The sequence below is a fragment of the Electrophorus electricus genome, chromosome 26 (assembly GCF_041902795.1).
Source record: "Electrophorus electricus isolate QZ-2024a chromosome 26, ASM4190279v1, whole genome shotgun sequence".
NCBI lineage: Eukaryota > Metazoa > Chordata > Actinopteri > Gymnotiformes > Gymnotidae > Electrophorus > Electrophorus electricus.
The window spans coordinates 10,306,487-10,331,992 of NC_137522.1; the positions used below are offsets into that span (position 1 = coordinate 10,306,487).

The window sequence follows — 25,506 nt, forward strand, 5'->3', positions numbered from 1 at the left end:
GTGAAATCTACTTTCATTTGTAAACCTAGACTAACAAGCTAATAAGATAGTAAATTCATAGCTTATGTATTACACCCATTTCTGTGTTTTAGAATTCCTTTAATCATTGTCAAATTTATGAGTAATTCCTTTAAACTTTGGGACTGTGTACTTCTACTTAAATAATAATGTAATATATGCTTTATTTTTTAAACCAAAAAATCTTGCACTTATGTCCTCCACCCCAAAAATGACTAACCAGATTTCACTTCTCAAAACTGTAGGTTTTGTTGGTGTTTCATCATTATAACTTGCATAATATTTGAACTTTCATAATATCTAAAGAAAAACTGTTGAAATCTGTTATTTTTGGTGGGGGGGACTCTAAAGATGGCTGTCTAAAAGGGCTGGTTTGGCTTCTGTAAATGACTAACAAAGGGTCCTCATTGATTCGTTGTGACCAATGCAGTCAAGATATCACAAGAGACCACAAAAATTCCAAAGCTGTCACCATCTAAAAGGACTGAAATCTAGAATGCAAATGGTTGTAAAAAACTTCTTAGTTGTGCTTTTGGTATGTTCTTTCACCCTAGCTCAAAGTAAAGGTAAGGTACTTTACCTACTTAATCTTAACTTTTGTGTTGTTTAGATATATATTAGATGAGCTCATTTGGATTGCTTTTAAAATTACAGCATTAATTATAACAACCTTACATGTACAAACTGCCCTTAATAGCCCTTAATAGTAATTGCGCACAGAATATCAGGGTGTTGGATCATTTGATGATCACCAAATGACCTGCGAAGTACAAATTAATACCCTGTCAATCATTTTGGTTATAATTACATGACAATGTGGTTTGCAGATTAAAAAAATATATAAACAGACCATTTTTATTTTCACATTATTTTGGTGATGACACACACTCACACATCATTTGGCTCTTTGTGTCAAAATTTTACATGCATATCACTTAACATGCATATCAGAAATCCCATGCTGAATACACTGTTTATTTTGTTTATTTCAACAATGATCATGCTTGTCCTTTTAAACGGCCTTTTAAAAATGCTTCCAGCATAAGACAACTTCAGATTTTGTCAAAGAAAATTCAATCACCATCAGATCAACTGCTTGACATTTGAATACTATATAGAATGTTAGTAAAGTTCTTCAATTGCTTGCTTACATCTTTGTACAAAAACATGCATTCATTTTCTTTGTAACCTAATACAAAATATGTGAGCCTTTAGTTACTACACAGTGCACGTAAGTCACGTAGCAGTGCTCCTGAATAGCAAGCTAAACATCTCCTCTCTTAGATTCCGTGGGTGCTGTTGGACCATAAAGAGCTGTTTTCTTTGAGTGTTGCTCATTCACACCTATAAGTGCCAAGGTTTGGGGGGGGAGGGGTGTGCTATCAAATTAGAAATGATCAAATTATCAAACTATTTTTAAAAATTACCAAATTACAATGATCAAATTGTCAAATTATAATTATCAAGTTACCTCACTTGCTTTGTATGGTCACCCACTAAATTAGGGAGGGCAATGCACACAGCAAAACATCGCTTGTGCGCTCTAGCCAGATAAGCTGTAGCGCATGCATGTGACACTGTTTGGCAAAACTGATGCAGTCATGCATATTTTTTAGTAAATAATTTGATTACCAATACTGTTGGACATCATGAAAAGGAAGAGCCTTATTTTAGCTAAAGTTTATGTGGAATTATTGGGTGCAGTTATGAGCTGGAAGCTGAGAGTGACGGTTCAGTGGCTTCTAGCATGGGTTATGATGTTTGCATTGCAAATCACTGCATGTTTCCGTTCAATGCTGGAAAAATTCATAATCCTGCTAAAAAGTATAAATAAACTATAAATGAGCATTTTAGGTATATATGAACATTTGTGCATTAGAGAAAGCATACTATTTCTTTATAGCATTATAGCATTTATAGTATTACAGTATTTCCCCAGTATAACATTTTAGCTTAATAGCAATGATGCTAATAGCGATGATGATAATATCATTTAGCCTTTAATAATGAAGGTATAATGTAGCTAATATTGTCAATCATTGTTGTGATATTTAGAAAAGAAAAATCTTGAGTATTGGTTGTATAGTCCCTGATGACTTTTTGCGCATGTGGAGAGATTTTGGGGCACTTTGAAGATGTCTAGGTGACTGTTATGGAAAGATGGATGTATGTGTGTGTATGTGTTCCAGAACCACTGCCAGGATTTCCACCCTGACTGAGACTCCCCCCTGTTCCTTGCCAGGTTTCCCAACCAAGTGTGTCGACTATTTAAAGGCCCCTCCCAGAAGAGGGAGGAGAGAGAAAGGAGGCTGTGTGTTAGTTTGGAGTTGTTTTGCTGAATTGAAAATTTATATGATGTTTTGTGTATGACCTTGTTTTTCCCCATTTTTGGACTTTGCCTTTGGCTTCGCCCCTCCTGCTTCGGTAGTTGTGTGTATATATATATAGATTGTGTAAATATTGTTTGTTTGGTATTTTGATGTTGGACACTGGTGGTAGGGAGTGGGAGTGCCTTTTGTAGCTGGTGATGTCCTGTAGGCTTTTCTAGATGACTGATGGCTTCTTGGTGGACATCATTCGTTATCCTCATTTGTCAATTTCTTAACAGTACTCACTACAGGTTTGACACATTTGAGCTTCTGCCTGTATGTTGGGAGAAGATGGACAGCACAGGGGACAGAGCAATATGCACCCTTTAATACAATATATCAATGATCTAAAATGTCTAAAATATCTGATGAGGCATGTGGCATGATGTTTGTATTTGAGCAGTTCATCAATGAGTTTAGCTCTGTTGAAGTCTCCAAAAATAATGAAAAACGAGTTAACATGTTTGTGCTCTGCACTCATGATCTGCTCTTCTAGAGCTTGTTGTGCCTTGCACATGCACACGAGGTTAAAAGTAAACTCCTACCAACACAACAGAGGAGAATTCCTGAGACTAAGAATGGTTTATAGTTTATGAAACATGATTCTAAGTTAGTTAGGACTGCACAATTTCATTAGAACAGTGACATCTGTACATTAACCTTTATTGATGTAAAAGTAGTATCCTTTACAGCATAACCTGTAGCATTTTTTGTTGCTCATTTAAACATTCTGTCTGGATGCTGCCCACTGGTGCACATTCATGTTATGCTAAAATATGTATGAATGTACATCTCCTCGCAAGATGTTGGATGGAGCAGAAAGCATACACTGTACAAAGGATGGGACGTGGAGTGTATCTGTTCCAAACTGTATAGGTATCTTTCCCAGTAGTTGTAGCTAAAAGGTTTCTAAAATGTAACAGGTTTTCATAAATAGTGAGGTGATTTCCTCAAAGCTATAAAATAGTGGTACATTCCGCCCTGCCAAAATATTGTATTATTAGAAGATCATGTTTTTTTCACACTCTTAAAGCTGAAGTTACATGGTTACATTTTGATTCAATGCTAGTCTTACCAATGGAAAAGGTAATGTGCAGAATTACTCCACTTAGCTTCAGAATGTAGTTTTGGTTCAGTTTCAGTGACCTTTGACTGTGTTGAATCTACAAGATGTGAGGATTTCACTAGCCCTTAGTTCTAATGGCAGTGGTAGTTGTGTACGACTAAAAAATTAGATGAGAAGTGACAGGCTGTAGCAATACTAATTAATTGCCAAAGACCTTTATTTACTCCAGCAGTGCTTAGAAAAAGTCTGTTAGACTTTTTTTTAGACATATTATGTAAATAGGTCCCTCAATGTCTTTCTCTTGCAGACATAAAATGTCTCCCACCTCAAATACTATTTGGGACCATTATTGAACCACAGGAAGAGTATCAAGAGAATGAACTGATAAAATACGCATGTGATAAAGGATACAAGGCCACACCTGGAACCCCTAAATGCACTAAAAATGGCTGGAGTATAAAGCCAGAATGTGAAGGTAATCGCAAATTAAACAAAAGATTACATTCAACTCTTATCATATGTGAAGTTGGTCATGTGTTACATCATTAATTCACAAGGACATTTTTAATAGACAAACTGGCTTGCAGTCATATTTTCCATCTTATTTTTATTTTTTTTTACTTGAATCTTACCATTATGTTGATATTTATGAGAGGTTTAACCTTTCTTTTTTTTTCTTTCCTTTTGTCTATAACAGAAGTTACCTGCGTGCTTCAGTTTGGCATACCTGGAGTACATAGTACATCTCCAAGTGGAAAAAATATATTTAAGCCTGAAGAAAGCTTAACACTTACTTGCAGAAAAGACCACTGGATATTGGGAACAAGACTAAACTCACAAATAATTAAATGCAAAGACAATGGTGAATGGGAAAGGTCACCGATATGTAATGGTAAAATAGCTAAAATATAAAAACAGAAATATAAACACAAAAATATTCTTTTTGCTACAGTTTTAACATGTATCAAAACATATCTTTGCAGAAATTACCTGTAATGTTCCCCATGATGAGAATTTGGCTTTCTACTACTTTTCTGGTGATAAAAAACTGGGGGACACAAAGTTTTATGAGTGTATCCACGGTTATCAAAAAACAGCTTCACGCGCTACGTGTACAATCGACGGCTGGAGCCCAAGAACACTGTGTACAAGTACGTGATCCTTTTGGATTCATTAGCAAGTCAATAATAAGCATGTGTATACGTGTATATAATGAATCAGTCTTTTGATTATTTTACAGAGATGACTTGTCCTGAACCAGAGATTGCACATGCAGAGATACTGAGACCTAAAGATACTTACACAATAGGTGACAGAATTACGATACAGTGTTTTCCTGGATATGAACCAGTTAGTTCTTTTGTCATCACTTGTAAAAGGCAGCAGAAATGGGAAAATATGAAACGCTGTACTCGTAAGTATCTGTTTGTTAATCATTTGAACAAATCATGTCAGTATGTAATCCCACACGATAGTATGCGCTGAACATTTGTCGTTCCTAAATCCTCAGTCAGCTAGTTTTAAACATTCAAATAGAAAATAAAGATGCAGACTTAAGAATTAGTAGAAGAGAATATTGGGTCCTGTCCTTTATTGCAGGTTAACTTTAACAAGCATCCTTGAGGCACCCTTTGGAGAATGTCTAACAATCAAACAAAGAACCCACATTTTTATACATTTGTCAGAAGTGATTATGTATTCACCCTGCCTTTTTTACAAACTAGTGTTAGCATTTGTCACCATTACATCCAAACCATACATTAGCCAACATATTCACCCAGACCAGTTTGAACCCATTACCACCACATTCCAAGAGAAGACTTCTCTTAACCTTATCCTAAAGAAGATTGTTTTTCTATATGGTCCTGGGCCTGGTGGAGAGATCATGTATCTTGCCCTGAGGTCCACCAAAGCCTACCCAGGTTCCTTTGCTGAAGCCTGCAGAGGCCTCTACAGAGACCTCTGCCCTGTACGTAAATCATTCTGAAAGGACACAGAATCTCGATACTCCCTTATGTCTTATATTATTAATATGTCTAATGCAATGTTAGGCCTCTTTTCCCTGTAAACACTCTTTTTATTACCTTACACTACAGAACAGTGTTCACGACTAACAGTTATGATTGTAGACAGAGTGGCCTTTATTCATAGGACTGCACTGAATATGCTGAAGTGGTGTTATTTAGACATATTTAAAAGAAAATACTGCATAAAACTATATAAAAGCATTGACAGCAATATCATAAGTAGACTAACACACCTGTCCAGATCAGCATTGCAGGTTGGTCTATCATCTTCTGTTTCTCTGATTTATAAAATCTCAAAGTATACACATTAAACAGCATGTTATATGTTAAATAGACTTTCAACGAGAAGGCCACATGTAAGCTAAATGAACATATTTTTCTATTTAAGTTTTAGCAGTCCTACTGGTGATTGAATCTTACTACCTGTCAGTTCCTGCTATAGTCCAGTGCTCCAAGCAGTTGAAGAGAATGGAGATTTTTAAAACTTTCCATATAAAACCCATTTCGGCTTCATGTAAAAGTGGTGGAGGCATCACCCCAGTACTTTGAAAAGTGGTGGAACAAATGTTCGCATATCCTCATTCTTGAAGCAGCCTTGCCTGAATAATATATTAACTATTTCAGGCATAAATTGTGAAACTGGCGAATGATACCGAAACAAGAGGTGATTAGAGTGTAACTGATTAATCATCTTCAGCTGCATAGAAAGTAAGACATTACTGACATCAATGAAGGTAAAGATAATGATTATCTAACCACAAATTAAGCATTTTTATTGAATGATTATGCTTAAATTTACATGCACACCAACCAGATGTGAATTGGATAGTACAAATATGCCAAAGATGAAATTGATGAATAATAGTACTCTCAGTGAATTTTGCATGCACTGGTTGTATGATGAAATTTGATTTTATACAGCTTTGATGAATAAGTGCCAGTATATTTTGAGACCATTTTATCACAATGAAGCAAAATCCGTTTGCATGAGTTTAAACAATATTAGTAAATTTGATCTCATATGCCATCAAATGATTGGCAAGTTGCTTGGTAAAAGTGTACCTGCAAATTATTCAGGACTCAATGTTACCAAACTGACTAGCAAATCATATGCAAAAAAAATTCAAAGCACTCAGCAGGCAATGAGAGTTAGCATTCGGGGTGGTAGAGAAAATCAGACAATGATTTTTTCTGACACCAACAAGGTATACAACAAAGCAGTTGCCTTGAGAACAACTAAAAACATTAAGTCTGTGGTCTTCTTTTATCCTTGTTCTTATCTCATAGAGACAAATCCATCCTTCATTCTTATCTTCTATTCCTTAGGATGGTAATCAGCCAGAGGGGAGGTGATGACTCTCTGTTAGGAAGGGGAAAAAACAATAATAATGAATGATGAGATGAATTGATGAGAGCCACCTTTAGGTAGCTAAAATAACCCAATAAACCCCAACTCCCCCCACCCCCATCCCCGAAACCCAAGACAAACAAACAAACAAACAAAAAAACAAGCATATAACCAAAAGGGGAAAAGGAAAAAGGGAAAACGAAAATATCTAGACTAATGAAAAAAATGGAGATTCAACTAGACCTAAAAATGACCAAATCAGCCAAAACAACCGATGAGCTGAAAACACAAAAAAAAGGGAGAAAAATAAATATAATTGAAGACAAAATAAGCAAATAAATATCAGACACAAACCAGTATTTACACAAAACATTAAAGAGAAAAAAATACATGTACAAAAAACCTACAAACTATGTCTGAGCCAGACTTGGGCATGAAAGTTGGAAAGGCACGTCAACAGGGGCTATAATGAAAGCCTCTGTACTCAGCAATAGCTTCATTGAAACAATCTGGTATGTCCAAAATCGGGTATTACGCGCTATACACTTATTTGTAATGATAGTCCATACTATTCTCATGATGCACTTATTACTATTTCCAAAGGAGTGTGGATTGTTTCAGACATATTTTGTCGTTACAACTGAATGCTGCATGACCTTTGAACTTCCTGAAGAAAATGCTCTAATTTAAATTAATTAATTAAAATTAATATTAAATTAATGTACCTGTGAGATTATAAAGTTCACGTTGTCTGGGTTTCACCTAATAATCCTTTACAATACAATAAAGATGCATACAATACTATGCATCAATTATGAAACAGTGTCATTAGAGCGGTCACATATATACAAATCAAATCAGAATCACAATCTTTAATTTTTAACTAAAGGAAGTCAAAATGATTTGATCCCTGAAGGATTTAAATGACAGTGATTGACGATATTGGAAAAACCACAATCTGAATGATATCAAGAGAGCTTGGTTAGAATAAAATAGAATAAATATGTTTATTAACACAACTACTCTAAATCACAAAAAAAACCTAGCATCAACAATCAGTATATTTACAATTCAAAAAATTAAAAGTGAGTGTATGTGTGTATAAAAGGGGAGGAAAGTGCATGTGCGTAAGTGTGTGTGCATAAGAAGGCCTTGCTACCTTGGTTCTCCTATGGAGAACAAAACAAATAAAATGGAGCAGAGGTTAAACAGCAGAGGAAAGTGGCTGTATGTTAACGAGCTCAGCTGGCTTGTTCTAACATGATCATAGAATAAAGGATAATGAGACTAGTTTTACTAACTAACAATAAGGTCATTGTGTCTGAGCCTAGGGAAGGCAAGATAATCATACATATGTTTATTATTTAAGAGAGAGAGATATCACATGCAAAGAGGAGAAAGAAATGTGTACCCATTTTAAGAATATCTAAACAAAGATGGCTGGAACAAACATGGATACATTAAAACAGTATTTCAACTATTCACCTATGTCAGTTACTGAAAAGGTGCAGTTTAGATAAACTATGCCCTTTTAATAAACTTTGCCCAAATGTTAAATTCTCTCGTGTTGATTTTGGGTGAATATCCTAGCTGATTGTCCTCACTGAATTTCTCTAGAATTAGGTAGAAATTTCTGCTACAGGTTCTTTGTTGATAAAATATGACATCATCCAGGTGTGCTGGCAATTGTCTTTCTGGTGCTAAAATCCAGGGATATGAGTTTCGTCCACATTTTAACAAGAGGGAATTGATCGCCTTTGTTTCAGGCTGCGTGACCACCTTTGCAAGCTTGCTTGAAGTAATTCGGTGAATTTGTTGCCATGGTAACATTGACCAGACATTCGTTTAGATTCCACAGAATTTTAAAAAGATTGTCAACTGTTTCATATTTGTCCTGTGTTTACATTATAGTTGCAAAAGGAGCATGTGGTAAGCTCACTTTGACCAATGGATTCATACAGTATTCCAAAGACCATGATGGAGCCCAACGTGCTTCCTATTCATGTGACACTGGTTACAAAGCATTTGATGAAAAGTGGTGGGGAGTAGTAACCTGCCAACAGGGGGTTTGGAGTCATCAGCCACAGTGTATACGTGAGTGACTTTAACTGTTCAGAGAACTAATTTCAGCAGCATATGGTGCTGTCATAAGAGGAATGGTTCATTACTGGTTTCATGGTTTGGGATTCCTTCTTGACAGGAAAGAATGAGTGTGGTTCTCTTCCCAATGTTAAGCATGGAAAGCAAATTCAAATAAACGAAGCTCATCAAGATGGCCAACGGTTAAAAATCGAATGTGATTTGGGCTACAAATCCAGACTGTCTTCCATCAGATGTTTGAATGGCCAGTGGGAGACATCAGTCTGTGAACGTAAGCCATGTTTGTATTTGAGTTCAGACCTTTAAAAGACTGAAAGACTTTTGGGCCTCTTGTGTGATGGCAGTAGCTATTAACTGATGGTTTGTGACATACAATAGAGCATATTCCTTGTGATGTCTTAAATCAGCTGACATTGGAATATAAGTCAATATAATGCAGAAACCATATTACTTTTCATTTGTTAAATATTGTTATACAGAGATAGAATTCTGTGTGTGTTAGGGAGAGAGTTTGTGAATATGGAGAAAAGTTTTGTGGTATGTAAGGTGGTATGGAATTGGGTATGGATTTCAGTGTACCTGCTTTTTCAGTGGTGTTCATTTGGAGGCATGATTACTGCAGAACATTAATGACAAGGGTCCAGATTGAGTCATATTGTGTGGTTCTATTTTTGATAGTAGTAGATATTTTTCGATTGATTTATGATCCATTACTGATTTTTCCCCTTGAGTAATGGTGTTTGTTGATTTTTAGTTCATGAAGATATTTTTATTCATGATGGTTAGAGCTATCATTACAGTGGTGGTTTCTTTTGTCATATCGATTGCTGATGTGTCTCCTGAAAGTCATAGTTCTGAGGATAGGGGAATTGTGATGTTTAAGTGAAGAGTTAACAGATCAGTTTTTTCCAAAAGTGTTAGTGAAGTTAAAATCTGTGGTGTGCTGTGTACAGTGTGAACATATTTGGTGAATACCATTTTAAACATGTGTTGTCTAATATAGCATATTCTGTGGATGCTTTATATTGTAGAAGTTGTAGAGTAGTTGTGATCATACAGAAATTATTTCTGCATGTTTTTGTCCAGACAATGATAGATTATCTTCCCATTCTTTGGTTGTTTTCCATTGTTTGTTTCCCCATATTGTGGCAATAGGGCACAGATGTAATACTCCCCCTGAAGTAGAAAATGCAGTTATCACCTCTTACAGTACAGACCAGGAATTGGAGCAATTAGTGACATTTAAATGTAAAGAAGGTCTTGAACTGCACGGGCATGACACAATTTCCTGTATTAACTCAAAATGGGAGCAAACACCAACATGTAAACGTAAGTAAAATACAAGGAAAAAGTATTCTTCTTTAGATATGATTTTATTTTTAGTATTATTAAAGTATATCCATTACGAATATCCTATATACTGAGTAAAACATGTAAGAGTTACTGAAATTGACTGTCAGTGTTGTTTATGTTAGCATTTCAATGCCCAAATCCCGACCACAAAATAGAGAATGGTGTTTTGATGACAAGTGACCATGACAACAAGGGATATTGGGAAGGAGACAAAGTAGAATACAAATGTAATGACGGTTTTCGGTTTCCTGGAGAGAATATAGCTAACTGTACACAGAGAGAATGGAGTTACCCAAAGTGTGAAAGTGAGTAATCTTTAAGTATTTCAGCATTTTCTACAAACCATACATGGATAAAAACCAATGCTGCATTTTTGACTGCAGTCTACAGTGTGAAGGGGAAGAAATTATTAAATTATTAGGGATAATTATGATAGACTCTTTAATCCTTTTCAACACTTTTGAAATGTTGTTCTTTCTTTTTTTTCCATAGAATTTAATATGCTGTTTTACTATATTTCATTACATTTGAATTCAGCACATTTGAAACCAGAACACAACTGTTTATCAGCCCATTCCTCTTCTTGGCTGTTACTTGGCATATCTAATCTTTTTTGTTTTGTTGTATATTTAATTTTGTTTTCATGGTAGCATCACCAACCATTAGTCTTGACCAAGACACTGAAATTCCATTGAATGAGACAAACCAACATGGTGATAAATTGTTGGGTCAAGAAAACAGCACAGTCGCATGTAATGGACAAAGCCAGACAGACTCAGGCTGTGAAGGTATGCAGCTTCTCAATGTTTAGAAATTATATAGCAAAAATACTACTGCCCCAAAGATTTTTTTTTTTAACCAAACAGCATTAGCTCTACTGACTGGGTCAAAAGATAATTTCCCAAAATAATTGTAGCGTTAAGATTACTTCTTAAAATGAGCCAATGTCGGTGAACTGTACTTTTCAAAATTTGAGAGAGGTGGCTGTATGTGGATACAACTGTAAGGGGGACTGGGCTACTGGTGCGTGGAGAATGATTGAGGAGTGTAGCCCGGTTTCGGTCTCAAACACTGCATAAGCTCTCATTCAGTAGAGTATCCATATATCCCCTGGATCAAAATTGCTAGCATAACTCCTCAGCCTGTCTGTTGAACACCTTATCATGGTCACATGGTCTCACTCATCAAAGTTGGCTGTCATCCTTTACCACTTAAAATATGTCTCACCTATAAATACAACTTAAAATATTTCTCACTCACAAATATGTCATCCTTTATCACTTTGCTTCAGTGGCAAACCTGATACCTGATGTATGTATTCTTTGTGTATTGAGCGATGGTGGTTCAAGTTGAACCGTACTAGAAGTTCGAAGGCTGCATGGTGCAGACCTCATATTTGTGGAAGGGAAGGTAGCTTGGAAGAAGGTGTTTTGAGGATGATGCCAAGCAATTTAAGGGAAGTAGTGGGCCTATGGTCTTTATCGGGGAAAGCAAGATGCCAATGTGGCAGCAGACTGATGACAACATGAAGGGTCCATGGCAGATAGGGAAAAGGGAAAGATTATGGTAAGAATGTCATTGAGGAGGTGGAGGATGACATTCAAAACAATTCATTATGGGAATAACTAAAGCTGTTCTTGCAGCCAAATGTGAGGTGCACAGAGAACTAAAAGGCTCCCTCCCAGCAATCACTGAAAAGTTTATGGAAATCAGGGAAGACAGGGAGGACCTTGGAAGCAAAGTATTTGATAAGCCATTCCTTGTCCCAGCAAGCTTGATGATGAAAAAAAGACATGATTGACACTCACACTGTACACAGAGAAGGTGGAGCTGGTAGCGTATTACCAGCTTATTACCAGTTTATAGAGGGCTTGGAGAAGCCATGAGGAGCAGAGAAGGGTTACAACCCTCCTCATCAAAAGAAAATAAATCTAAAGACTAGACAATCCTCTTCCCCTGTTTAAACAGGAAGCTCCTCCACTTCAGGATCCAGGCCATCCCATTTTGATCAAAACAACAATACATAGAAATCAAGACATATTGGAGAAAGTCAAGACAGTGATTGGTGGGGATGAGTAGAAAAAAAATGAGAAGAGGATCTTAAATGCTCTCATAACAGAATACTTCCACAGGTACAATCACCCGTATGATCCCACAAGAATCTTCCTTTTGGTGATCAAATGGCTCTAGGGCAGATAATCACATACTAGAATCATGACAGCTAAATGCTGTAAAAATAAATGTGATGTAGAAGAAGAAGACGGTTGTAACAGGATGAAAGTAGTAGGAGACACATTCAAATAGGCTTCCATGCCATTGCTGCATAAAGGCATACAACTTAATATTTGCTTGTTACAATAGAGCTGAAACCAATAACGTGTGGACAAGTGCACCTACATGGGTTATGTAAGGCCCATTTTAAAACCAAAGGGAGTCTCTTGACTATACCAATGTGGGAATTTCTCAAACAGAATATTGTTTTACCTCAGGACCTTCAATAAGCAGCAAGAACATCAGGTTAATTTATTGTAAGTAGAAAGAGAACAACCATATTTCTTGGAACTACACAAAACCCCCAGAAATAGAGCAGAAGCTTTACATTTATTATAACTAGAACTCCATTGTTAATGGAGTTCTAGTGTAAATAGCAAATCGATTTAAAATTGTAATCCAATAGAAAAAAGTCAGAGGCAGCAAGCTGGTGAGAAGGGGGAGGAGGAGTGTCCCAGACGGCATGCTCCCCAAATACATGCTCATGTTGCACGCAACACACACGTGCACTGTGAAACAATAAAGGGAAAACAAACAAACACAAGAAAACAAAAAAAGAACAGCAGTTAAAATCAATGCAAATATATACCATTGTCAAAAAAAATCTAAAAATATATATAAATACCATTGTCATAAAAGCCCAGTCATGATAATTTAAATAAATGACAGTGACTACTAAATGAATGAAAAAAAAGATGAGGACAAGATAGTAGAGACTACAACATACTTGCAAGCTACAGAAACCAATAGGTAGATCAATTTTCTCTGATTACTCAATCATTATAAGGATCAAACCAAAGCAGTGCATCACTATCTTATTTTCTATTGAGTAGATCTAAATTCTGAGACTTCTGGCAACAGCTTGGTTCTGGCATTTATTTATTTATCAAGGACGCTTTACAGACATATCATCTTTTTACAATCACTCACACACTGATGAGAAGCGACAGCCAATTTACACACACCGTACTCTCTATCGGAAACCACAGCCCCCTGGGGGGCTGCACTGGATGCAGGGGAAGGTAATGAGGTTAGAACCAGAACAGAGCACCAACAATCACTGAACATATGTGCACTTATTCACACACACACATACATGTATACACACTGGTCACATTCATACTGGACAATTTAGAGTATCCAGTCAACGTAACCTCCATGTTTTTGGACTGTGGGAGGAAACCAGAGACCATAAGGGAAACCCACTCAGACACAGGGAGAACATAGAAACTCCACCCAGTTAGAGACTCAAACACAAATCCCTAGCACTGAGAGGCAAACAGGCTAACCACCAAGCCGTCCAAATGCTGGAACCCCCCCCCCCACAAAAAAAAACAAAACAACAACCATACAATTAATTATTGCAAATGTTATGTGAAGAAAGAGAGTAATCAAATACATTTGTATAATAAAAATGTTTTATTATATGCTGAATTTGTGTCAAAAGTGAATCTACCCTGCCTGGAAATGCAAACTCTGTCTCTTTATTGCTTTTCACTGTGCAGGGCTTTCAATGCATCCAATGCATAGTTATTGACTTGAATCTTACTGTTATGTTGATTATATTTATGAGAGGTTTAACCTTTTTTTTTTTTTTTTCTTTTGTCTATAACAGAAGTTACCTGCGTGCTTGAGTTTGGCATACCTGGACTGCATAGTACATCTCCAAGTGGAAAAAATATATTTAAGCCTGGAGAAAGCTTAACACTTACTTGCAGAAAAGATCACTGGATATTAGGAACAAGACTAAGCTCACAAATAATTAAATGCAAAGACAATGGTGAATGGGAAAGGTCACCGATATGTAATGGTAAAATAGCTAAAATATAAAAACAGAAATATAAACACAAAAATATTCTTTTTGCTACAGTTTTAACATGTATCAAAACATATCTTTGCAGAAATTACCTGTAATGTTCCCCATGATGAGAATGTGGCGCATCCTTTCTACTACTTTTCTGGTGATAAAAAACTGGGGGACACAAAGTTTTATGAGTGTAATTACAATTATCGAAAAACAGCTTCATACGCTACATGTACAATCGACGGCTGGAGCCCAAGAACACTGTGTACAAGTACGTGCTCCTTTTGGATTCTTTAGCAAGTCAATAATAAACATGTGTATACGTGTATATAATGAATCAGTCTTTTCATTATTTTACAGAGATGACTTGTCCTGAACCAGAGATTGCACATGCAGAGATACTGAGACCTAAAGATACTTACACAATAGGTGACAGAATTAGGATACAGTGTCTTCCTGGATATGAACCAGTTAGTTCTTTTGTCATCACTTGTAAAAGGCAGCAGAAATGGGAAAATATGAAACGCTGTACTCGTAAGTATCTGTTTGTTAATCATTTGAACAAATCATGTCAGTATGTAATCCCACACGATAGTATGCGCTGAACATTTGTCGTTCCTAAATCCTCAGTCAGCTAGTTTTAAACATTCAAATAGAAAATAAAGATGCAGACTTAAGAATTAGTAGAAGAGAATATTGGGTCCTGTCCTTTATTGCAGGTTAACTTTAACAAGCATCCTTGAGGCACCCTTTGGAGAATGTCTAACAATCAAACAAAGAACCCACATTTTTATAAATTTGTCAGAAGTGATAATGTATTCACCCTGCCTTTTTTACAAACTAGTGTTAGCATTTGTCACCATTACATCCAAACTATACATTAGTCAACATATTCACCCAGACCAGTTTGAACCCATTACCACCACATTCCAAGAGAAGACTTCTCTTGACCTTATCCTAAAGAAGAGTGTTTTTCTATATGGTCCTGGGCCTGGTGGAGAGATCATGTATCTTACCCTGAGGTCCACCAAAGCCTACCCAGGATCCTTTGCTGAAGCCTGCAGAGGCCTCTACAGAGACCTCTGCCCTGTACGTAAATCATTCTGAAAGGACACAGAATCTCGATACTCCCTTATGTCTTATATTATTAATATGTCTAATGCAATGTTAGGCCTCTTTTCCCTGTAAACACTCTTTTTATTACCTTACACTACAGAACAGTGTTCACGACTAACAGTTATGATTGTAGACAGAGTGGCCTTTATTCATAGGACTGCACTGAATATGCTGAAGTGGTGTTATTTAGACATATTTAAAAGAAAATACTGCATAAAACTATATAAAAGCATTGACAGCAATATCATAAGTAGACTAACACACCTGTCCAGATCAGCATTGCAGGTTGGTCTATCATCTTCTGTTTCTCTGATTTATAAAATCTCAAAGTATACACATTAAACAGCATGTTATATGTTAAATAGACTTTCAACGAGAAGGCCACATGTAAGCTAAATGAACATATTTTTCTATTTAAGTTTTAGCAGTCCTACTGGTGATTGAATCTTACTACCTGTCAGTTCCTGCTGTAGTCCAGTGCTCCAAGCAGTTGAAGAGAATGGAGATTTTTAAAACTTTCCATATAAAACCCATTTCGGCTTCATGTAAAAGTGGTGGAGGCATCACCCCAGTACTTTGAAAAGTGGTGGAACAAATGTTCGCATATCCTCATTCTTGAAGCAGCCTTGCCTGAATAATATATTAACTATTTCAGGCATAAATTGTGAAACTGGCGAATGATACCGAAACAAGAGGTGATTAGAGTGTAACTGATTAATCATCTTCAGCTGCATAGAAAGTAAGACATTACTGACATCAATGAAGGTAAAGATAATGATTATCTAACCACAAATTAAGCATTTTTATTGAATGATTATGCTTAAATTTACATGCACACCAACCAGATGTGAATTGGATAGTACAAATATGCCAAAGATGAAATTGATGAATAATAGTACTCTCAGTGAATTTTGCATGCACTGGTTGTATGATGAAATTTGATTTTATACAGCTTTGATGAATAAGTGCCAGTATATTTTGAGACCATTTTATCACAATGAAGCAAAATCCGTTTGCATGAGTTTAAACAATATTAGTAAATTTGATCTCATATGCCATCAAATGATTGGCAAGTTGCTTGGTAAAAGTGTACCTGCAAATTATTCAGGACTCAATGTTACCAAACTGACTAGCAAATCATATGCAAAAAAAATTCAAAGCACTCAGCAGGCAATGAGAGTTAGTATTCGGGGTGGTAGAGAAAATCAGACAATGATTTTTTCTGACACCAACAAGGTATACAACAAAGCAGTTGCCTTGAGAACAACTAAAAACATTAAGTCTGTGGTCTTCTTTTATCCTTGTTCTTATCTCATAGAGACAAATCCATCCTTCATTCTTATCTTCTATTCCTTAGGATGGTAATCAGCCAGAGGGGAGGTGATGACTCTCTGTTAGGAAGGGGAAAAAACAATAATAATGAATGATGAGATGAATTGATGAGAGCCACCTTCAGGTAGCTAAAATAACCCAATAAACCCCAACTCCCCCCACCCCCATCCCCGAAACCCAAGACAAACAAACAAACAAACAAAAAAACAAGCATATAACCAAAAGGGAAAAAGGAAAAAGGGAAAACGAAAATATCTAGACTAATGAAAAAAATGGAGATTCAACTAGACCTAAAAATGACCAAATCAGCCAAAACAACCGATGAGCTGAAAACACAAAAAAAAAGGGAGAAAAATAAATATAATTGAAGACAAAATAAGCAAATAAATATCAGACACAAACCAGTATTTACACAAAACATTAAAGAGAAAAAAATACATGTACAAAAAACCTACAAACTATGTCTGAGTCAGACTTGGGCATGAAAGTTGGAAAGGCACGTCAACAGGGGCTATAATGAAAGCCTCTGTACTCAGCAGTAGCTTCATTGAAACAATCTGGTATGTCCAAAATCGGGTATTACGCGCTATACACTTATTTGTAATGATAGTTCATACTATTCTCATGATGCACTTATTACTATTTCCAAAGGAGTGTGGATTGTTTCAGACATATTTTGTCGTTACAACTGAATGCTGCATGACCTTTGAACTTCCTGAAGAAAATGCTCTAATTTAAATTAATTAATTAAAATTAATATTAAATTAATGTACCTGTGAGATTATAAAGTTCACGTTGTCTGGGTTTCACCTAATAATCCTTTACAATACAATAAAGATGCATACAATACTATGCATCAATTATGAAACAGTGTCATTAGAGCGGTCACATATATACAAATCAAATCAGAATCACAATCTTTAATTTTTAACTAAAGGAAGTCAAAATGATTTGATCCCTGAAGGATTTAAATGACAGTGATTGACGATATTGGAAAAACCACAATCTGAATGATATCAAGAGAGCTTGGTTAGAATAAATTATATGTTTATTAACACAACTACTCTAAATCACAAAAAAAACCTAGCATCAACAATCAGTATATTTACAATTCAAAAAATTAAAAGTGAGTGTATGTGTGTATAAAAGGGGAGGAAAGTGCATGTGCGTAAGTGTGTGTGCATAAGAAGGCCTTGCTACCTTGGTTCTCCTATGGAGAACAAAACAAATAAAATGGAGCAGAGGTTAAACAGCAGAGGAAAGTGGCTGTATGTTAACGAGCTCAGCTGGCTTGTTCTAACATGATCATAGAATAAAGGATAATGAGACTAGTTTTACTAACTAACAATAAGGTCATTGTGTCTGAGCCTAGGGAAGGCAAGATAATCATACATATGTTTATTATTTAAGAGAGAGAGATATCACATGCAAAGAGGAGAAAGAAATGTGTACCCATTTTAAGAATATCTAAACAAAGATGGCTGGAACAAACATGGATACATTAAAACAGTATTTCAACTATTCACCTATGTCAGTTACTGAAAAGGTGCAGTTTAGATAAACTATGCCCTTTTAATAAACTTTGCCCAAATGTTAAATTCTCTCGTGTTGATTTTGGGTGAATATCCTATCTGATTGTCCTCACTGAATTTCTCTAGAATTAGGTAGAAATTTCTGCTACAGGTTCTTTGTTGATAAAATATGACATCATCCAGGTGTGCTGGCAATTGTCTTTCTGGTGCTAAAATCCAGGGATATGAGTTTCGTCCACATTTTAACAAGAGGGAATTGATCGCCTTTGTTTCAGGCTGCGTGACCACCTTTGCAAGCTTGCTTGAAGTAATTCGGTGAATTTGTTGCCATGGTAACATTGACCAGACATTCGTTTAGATTCCACAGAATTTTAAAAAGATTGTCAACTGTTTCATATTTGTCCTGTGTTTACATTATAGTTGCAAAAGGAGCATGTGGTAAGCTCACTTTGACCAATGGATTCATACAGTATTCCAAAGACCATGATGGAGCCCAACGTGCTTCCTATTCATGTGACACTGGTTACAAAGCATTTGATGAAAAGTGGTGGGGAGTAGTAACCTGCCAACAGGGGGTTTGGAGTCATCAGCCACAGTGTATACGTGAGTGACTTTAACTGTTCAGAGAACTAATTTCAGCAGCATATGGTGCTGTCATAAGAGGAATGGTTCATTACTGGTTTCATGGTTTGGGATTCCTTCTTGACAGGAAAGAATGAGTGTGGTTCTCTTCCCAATGTTAAGCATGGAAAGCAAATTCAAATAAACGAAGCTCATCAAGATGGCCAACGGTTAAAAATCGAATGTGATTTGGGCTACAAATCCAGACTGTCTTCCATCAGATGTTTGAATGGCCAGTGGGAGACATCAGTCTGTGAACGTAAGCCATGTTTGTATTTGAGTTCAGACCTTTAAAAGACTGAAAGTCTTTTGGGCCTCTTGTGTGATGGCAGTAGCTATTAACTGATGGTTTGTGACATACAATAGAGCATATTCCTTGTGATGTCTTAAATCAGCTGACATTGGAATATAAGTAAATATAATGCAGAAAGCATATTACTTTTCATTATGGCTTGCAGAAAAAAATGACATTCTGAAAGCAAAATCTTCATTACATTTCCCTGTTGTTTCCTGATCTCTTTGATGAAAATGAATTAGCAAGGAATGACCTTTTCAAGAATTACATGCTGAAATTGTGTCAAAAGTGAATCTACCCTGTCTTGAAATGCAAGCTCTGTCTCTTCATTGCTTTTCACTGTGCAGGGCTTTCAATGCATCCAAAAAACGTAGGCGTGGTTGAAAATGCTCTTGCATGTGAATGTTGCCTGTGAATGTTAACATTAATTTTTTTTTAATTTAATTTAAAATCATTTAATGTATTTAATGCTAATTAAAGATCACTTAGAATGTGCTGCAAGACAAGCTGTTTGCAGAGACAGCAGGGTGGCAGTCAGGGAAAAGTGCATCATCATATAGTAAACTTCACACCTCTATGGCAGAAGTAGCATCTAGCACTAGGCTGTCTGAAAATGGTTATGGAGCTATATTGTTAATATATATATAACTGATGCATGTTGACATAGTAACTGAGTAAATAGCTAAGAAGCTAGGTAATATTACTTGGAGTGCTGCTTGGTAGAGAGTACTGCTTCTTAGCTTCTTCTTCTGTGGAGATACTAAGTCAATGATAGTGCAAGTGCACCTTTTCATGACTTTTTAAGAGCTTCTCTTAGCACCTGTGCCAGTCATTGTACTGGACATACTAACTAAACTGATCTTGGATCAGCATCTGCAGGTATTTTATTTAATAGTTTTCACTGCTCCAGTTGCTTTAAGATGAGGAACAGAATCTGCACCATGTTTGACCTGTCATCAGTGAACAGTGACCAGTCATCAATAGAGAAATGATAGAGCCTGTTTTCATGCGTGCACAAAGATTGTTGCTACATATCCTAAACACAATAAAGAATAAACTAGTATTGGGTATTTTCAATGCAATGTCTAAAACATATTATCTTGTCTAAAAATCTTATATTTTCAAGATAGCATTAAACACACAAAATTTAAGCTGAAAATACAATGTAATAAAAACAGGAGATGGAATAATGTCATAATAGCTGAAGGAAATAGTTAATAACACTCATAGAACTGACATTCTTTATGGTATAACTCAATAAATGTAACTGTAGGCTTATATGTAATGAGTCATAATTAACTCCACCCATACTTTATATATAACCTAATGTGACAGCATTTCCAGTGTTGTTCCTGTATCTGTTCTTCAATTAACAGTATCTGATTTGTTCACAGTAGAACATTCATTTGAACTCAAATTTCAATTATTTTGCTACATTTTTAGTAAAAGGTAGTGACAGTACGTGAGGGAATTGTCTGGGAGGCTAACATATAAATAATACCAATCAAGACCAGTGTAACCTAATGAAAACAGCTCCACTGAACAGATACAAAAGCACAGGCCATAATACAGACTAGCAGAGAATACCAGTTAACACAGTTAATTAATTTTCTAACTAAAAAAACAGCCATATTAGCCAGCCTTAATTGTGAACTTAAAAGATCCGATGATAGCAAAACATACTAACTGATTCTCTAATTGGTTGCCAAGGTGCTATGTAGCAAGCAATATTATAGCTGAATATGATTGGGTATAATTACAGACAAGTACATAGCAGTCATCAATTTGAAACTCTGTAAATGGCATTCCAAAATTCGCATCTCGAGTCTGACTGGTCAGTTTCCCTACCAGAGATGGTTGTAGGCTCTCAAACGCAGGCTTTTGTTTGTTAGTGTTTGTTTGTTTGTTTGTTTGTTTGTTTATTTTTGGCCCACCACCATCCCCCTCTTTACAGGACTATTAAGACTTTATTTGTAAGTATGCATTGTTCATGAGGGAGGATACATAAGCACAACAAAATAAACAACAACAAATAAAATTTATTATTTACACCAGCAGTATGTATAACATTTGTTAAATATTGTTATACAGAGATAGAATTCTGTGTGTGTTAGGGAGAGAGTTTGTGAATACGGAGAAAAGTGTTTTGTGGTATGTAGGGTGCTATGGAATTGGGTATGGATTTCAGTGTACCTGCTTTTTCAGTGGTGTTCATTTGGAGGCATGATTACTGCAGAACATTAATGACAAGGGTCCAGATTGAGTCATATTGTGTGGTTCTATTTTTGATAGTAGTAGATATTTTTCGATTGATTTATGATCCATTACTGATTTTTTCCCTTGAGTAATGGTGTTTGTTGATTTTTAGTTCATGAAGATATTTTTATTGATGATGGTTAGAGCTATCATTACAGTGGTGGTTTCTTTTGTCATATCGATTGCTGATGTGTCTCCTGAAAGTCATAGTTCTGAGGATAGGGGAATTGTGATGTTTAAGTGAAGAGTTAACAGATCAGTTTTTTTCCAAAAGTGTTAGTGAAGTTAAAATCTGTGGTGTGCTGTGTACAGTGTGAACATATTTGGTGAATACCATTTTAAACATGTGTTGTCTAATATAGCATATTCTGTGGATGCTTTATATTGTAGAAGTTGTAGAGTAGTTGTGATCATACAGAAATTATTTCTGCATGTTTTTGTCCAGACAATGATAGATTATCTTCCCATTCTTTGGTTGTTTTCCATTGTTTGTTTCCCCATATTGTGGCAATAGCGCACAGATGTAATACTCCCCCTGAAGTAGAAAATGCAATCATCACCTCTTACAGTACAGACCAGGAATTGGAGCAATTAGTGACATTTAAATGTAAAGAAGGTCTTGAACTGCACGGGCATGACACAATTTCCTGTATTAACTCAAAATGGGAGCAAACACCAACATGTAAACGTAAGTAAAATACAAGGAAAAAGTATTCTTCTTTAGATATGATTTTATTTTTAGTATTATTAAAGTATATCCATTACGAATATCCTATATACTGAGTAAAACATGTAAGAGTTACTGAAATTGACTGTCAGTGTTGTTTATGTTAGCATTTCAATGCCCAAATCCCGACCAGAAAATAGAGAATGGTGTTTTGATGACAAGTGACCATGACAACAAGGGATATTGGGAAGGAGACAAAGTAGAATACAAATGTAATGACGGTTTTCGGTTTCCTGGAGAGAATATAGCTAACTGTACACAGAGAGAATGGAGTTACCCAAAGTGTGAAAGTGAGTAATCTTTAAGTATTTCAGCATTTTCTACAAACCATACATGGATAAAAACCAATGCTGCATTTTTGACTGCAGTCTACAGTGTAAAGGGGAAGAAATTATTAAATTATTAGGTAATGTGGTAATGTGCAGAATTACTCCACTTAGCTTCAGAATGTAGTTTTGGTTCAGTTTCAGTGACCTTTGACTGTGTTGAATCTACAAGATGTGAGGATTTCACTAGCCCTTAGTTCTAATGGCAGTGGTAGTTGTGTACGAGTAAAAAATTAGATGAGAAGTGACAGGCTGTAGCAATACTAATTAATTGCCAAAGACCTTTATTTACTCCAGCAGTGCTTAGAAAAAGTCTGTTAGACTTTTTTTTAGACATATTATGTAAATAGGTCCCTCAATGTCTTTCTCTTGCAGACATAAAATGTCTCCCACCTCAAATACTATTTGGGACCATTATTGAACCACAGGAAGAGTATCAAGAGAATGAACTGATAAAATACGCATGTGATAAAGGATACAAGGCCACACCTGGAACCCCTAAATGCACTAAAAATGGCTGGAGTATAAAGCCAGAATGTGAAGGTAATCGCAAATTAAACAAAAGATTACATTCAACTCATCATATGTGAAGTTGGTCATGTGTTACATCATTAATTCACAAGGACATTTTTTATAGACAAACTGGCTTGCAGTCATATTTTCCATCTTATTTTTATTTTTTTTTACTTGAATCTTACCATTATGTTGATATTTATGAGAGGTTTAACCTTTCTTTTTTTTTCTTTCCTTTTGTCTATAACAGAAGTTACCTGCGTGCTTCAGTTTGGCATACCTGGAGTACATAGTACATCTCCAAATGGAAAAAATATATTTAAGCCTGAAGAAAGCTTAACACTTACTTGCAGAAAAGACCACTGGATATTGGGAACAAGACTAAACTCACAAATAATTAAATGCAAAGACAATGGTGAATGGGAAAGGTCACCGATATGTAATGGTAAAATAGCTAAAATATAAAAACAGAAATATAAACACAAAAATATTCTTTTTGCTACAGTTTTAACATGTATCAAAACATATCTTTGCAGACATTACCTGTAATGTTCCCCATGATGAGAATTTGGCGCATCCTTTCTACTACTTTTCTGGTGATAAAAAACTGGGGGTCACAAAGTTTTAGGAGTGTATCCACGGTTATCAAAAAACAGCTTTACGCGCTACGTGTACAGCCGACGGCTGGAGCCCAAGAACACTGTGTACAAGTACGTGCTGCTTTTGGGTTCATTAGCAAGTCAATAATAAGCATGTGTATATATAATGAATCAGTGTTTTGATTATTTTACAGAGATGACTTGACCTGAACCAGAGGTTGCACATGCAGAGATACTGAGACCTAAAGATACTTACACAATAGATGACAGAATTAGGATACAGTGTTTTGCTGGATATGAACCAGTTAGTCTTTTTGTTATCACTTGTAAAAGCCAGCAGAAATGGGAAAATATGAAACATTCAACTTGATGACATGACAGTCATGAAATGACAATAGCATGGAAAGTTGTCACCAAAGTAAAGCATGGCTAACCTGAAGAATCGAAAATCTAAGACAGAATAATCATGTGTTATTTCATTGTATTGATACCTTCATGGTCCTAAAATGTAAAAAACAGTAAAAAAAAAAAAAAAAAAAAAAAAAAAAGAAAGAAAGAAAAGAGTAAGTGTGTCCGAATGTTTGGCTGGCATACATGTACACACACACACACACACACACACACACACACAGTATATACATAGCTGGTTCTTCTTCTGGGTTGGAAACATCACAAATTGACATTCTGAGGACATTTGTTTAATTTTTAATGAAAGAGAGCCTGTTTCACCTGTTCTGAATTCTCTAAACAGAAAAGCATTCACATTTTGAGAACCTAAAACTATCCATAGATGTAAATATTAGTTATATATTGACTCACTCTGTGTAATAAATTGATTGAATCAAAACTCCTACAGGGCAAAATGACTCAATGAGCATGGCTAATGTGAAGCCATTTTATGCACTGGATGTCAGACCTAGTCCATAGAATATTATTTATTGACTTAATTCATTTTAAAGGGCCTTTTTTACTCATATGGACATTTTCAAAGATTTAGCTCATGGAGGGCTAGCAGACCTCTATATATAGTATATAAGTTTGTGTTATTTTGTGTTTTACCTTTATTGTGTCAAAGTAGGAATAATTAATTTCTACACAATATAAGAGGTTTTCAAAATTGCACATATAAAATCTTTTAGAGAGCTCACGTATAACTCTGAGTATCTTTCACTAAATAAACAAGGCTTTTCACAAGCTCCATTTTCTGAATTTTGGTAATAATTTAGCTTTGGTAAAGTCAGTAGCCAAAAGGATATTGAACTGTAATGTACAAGCTTTTACTAGTTCTTGTTGCACCTGAATTTAAAAAGGAAAGTTACAAATACTGGTAGTACTAACTGATATCTAGTTATAATATATCTTACCATGTCAAAACATTTTGTCATTTTGGAGTAATTTCCACTATTGTAGTTGGCTGGTTATTTACAGTATTTGTACTCTATCACCCCTCATTTAAAGGATAAGATCAACTGAAATTTGGAAGCACCAGCTGATGAATCACAGATGCCTGTTTCTCATGCATTCTTTTTAGTTATACCTGTATATCAATAGTTGTCTTAAATTTTAAACAAACATGTCTATGCCTACAATGTCTGTTTGCCTGGGATGTGACCAAGGATAAGTATGTAAGTTCTATTTTTTGAAATACCAAGTGTAGCAAATATGAATATATGCATATAACATATTGAATGTGCAATATGTTTTAACCTGTGCTCTTAGACATAGCACATAGGCTATATTTTTAGTGCCATCAAGTTCCTTATTATACAGAGTCAATAATAAAAAAAAACATTATAATGATAAAGGATGCCTTAAAATGCAATTCTTCTCATG

The 25,506-nt window shown here is 35.6% G+C and overlaps 1 protein-coding gene across 3 annotated transcripts; it reads left to right on the forward strand.

Moving 5' to 3' along the window:
- The first annotated feature begins 342 nt into the window (after window positions 1-342).
- On the forward strand, window positions 343-24,220 carry LOC113569224 (complement factor H-like). Of its 3 annotated transcripts, XM_081708450.1 has the most exons (22): window positions 343-584; window positions 2,208-3,263; window positions 3,761-3,928; window positions 4,151-4,345; window positions 4,437-4,604; window positions 4,694-4,867; window positions 8,740-8,922; window positions 9,029-9,199; window positions 10,084-10,257; window positions 10,404-10,586; window positions 10,932-11,069; window positions 14,168-14,362; window positions 14,454-14,627; window positions 14,717-14,890; window positions 18,757-18,939; window positions 19,046-19,216; window positions 22,023-22,196; window positions 22,343-22,525; window positions 22,937-23,104; window positions 23,325-23,519; window positions 23,611-23,784; window positions 23,868-24,220. In XM_081708450.1, exons 2-21 carry the CDS (start codon window positions 3,164-3,166, stop codon window positions 23,700-23,702), a joined length of 3,363 nt encoding a protein of 1,120 aa, XP_081564576.1. In that variant the 5' UTR covers window positions 343-584; window positions 2,208-3,163; the 3' UTR covers window positions 23,703-23,784; window positions 23,868-24,220. The 3 variants fall into 3 exon arrangements, with proteins under 3 accessions (XP_081564576.1, XP_081564575.1, XP_081564577.1); XM_081708449.1 differs by lacking the exon at window positions 2,208-3,263 and having other exon boundaries at window positions 344-584; window positions 23,868-24,219; XM_081708451.1 differs by lacking the exons at window positions 2,208-3,263; window positions 23,325-23,519; window positions 23,611-23,784; window positions 23,868-24,220 and having other exon boundaries at window positions 346-584; window positions 22,369-22,525; window positions 22,937-23,074.
- Window positions 24,221-25,506: the final 1,286 nt, after the last annotated feature.

Bases quoted from the DNA above. Each gene is read 5' to 3' on its own strand.
- LOC113569224 (XM_081708449.1), top strand. From the start codon at position 443: ATGCAGTCAAGATATCACAAGAGACCACAAAAATTCCAAAGCTGTCAC. The intron at 10,258-10,403 runs GTAAGTAAAATA...TGTTTATGTTAG, and splicing joins GCAAACACCAACATGTAAAC to CATTTCAATGCCCAAATCCC. The intron at 14,891-18,756 runs GTAAGTATCTGT...TTTACATTATAG, and splicing joins AAATATGAAACGCTGTACTC to TTGCAAAAGGAGCATGTGGT.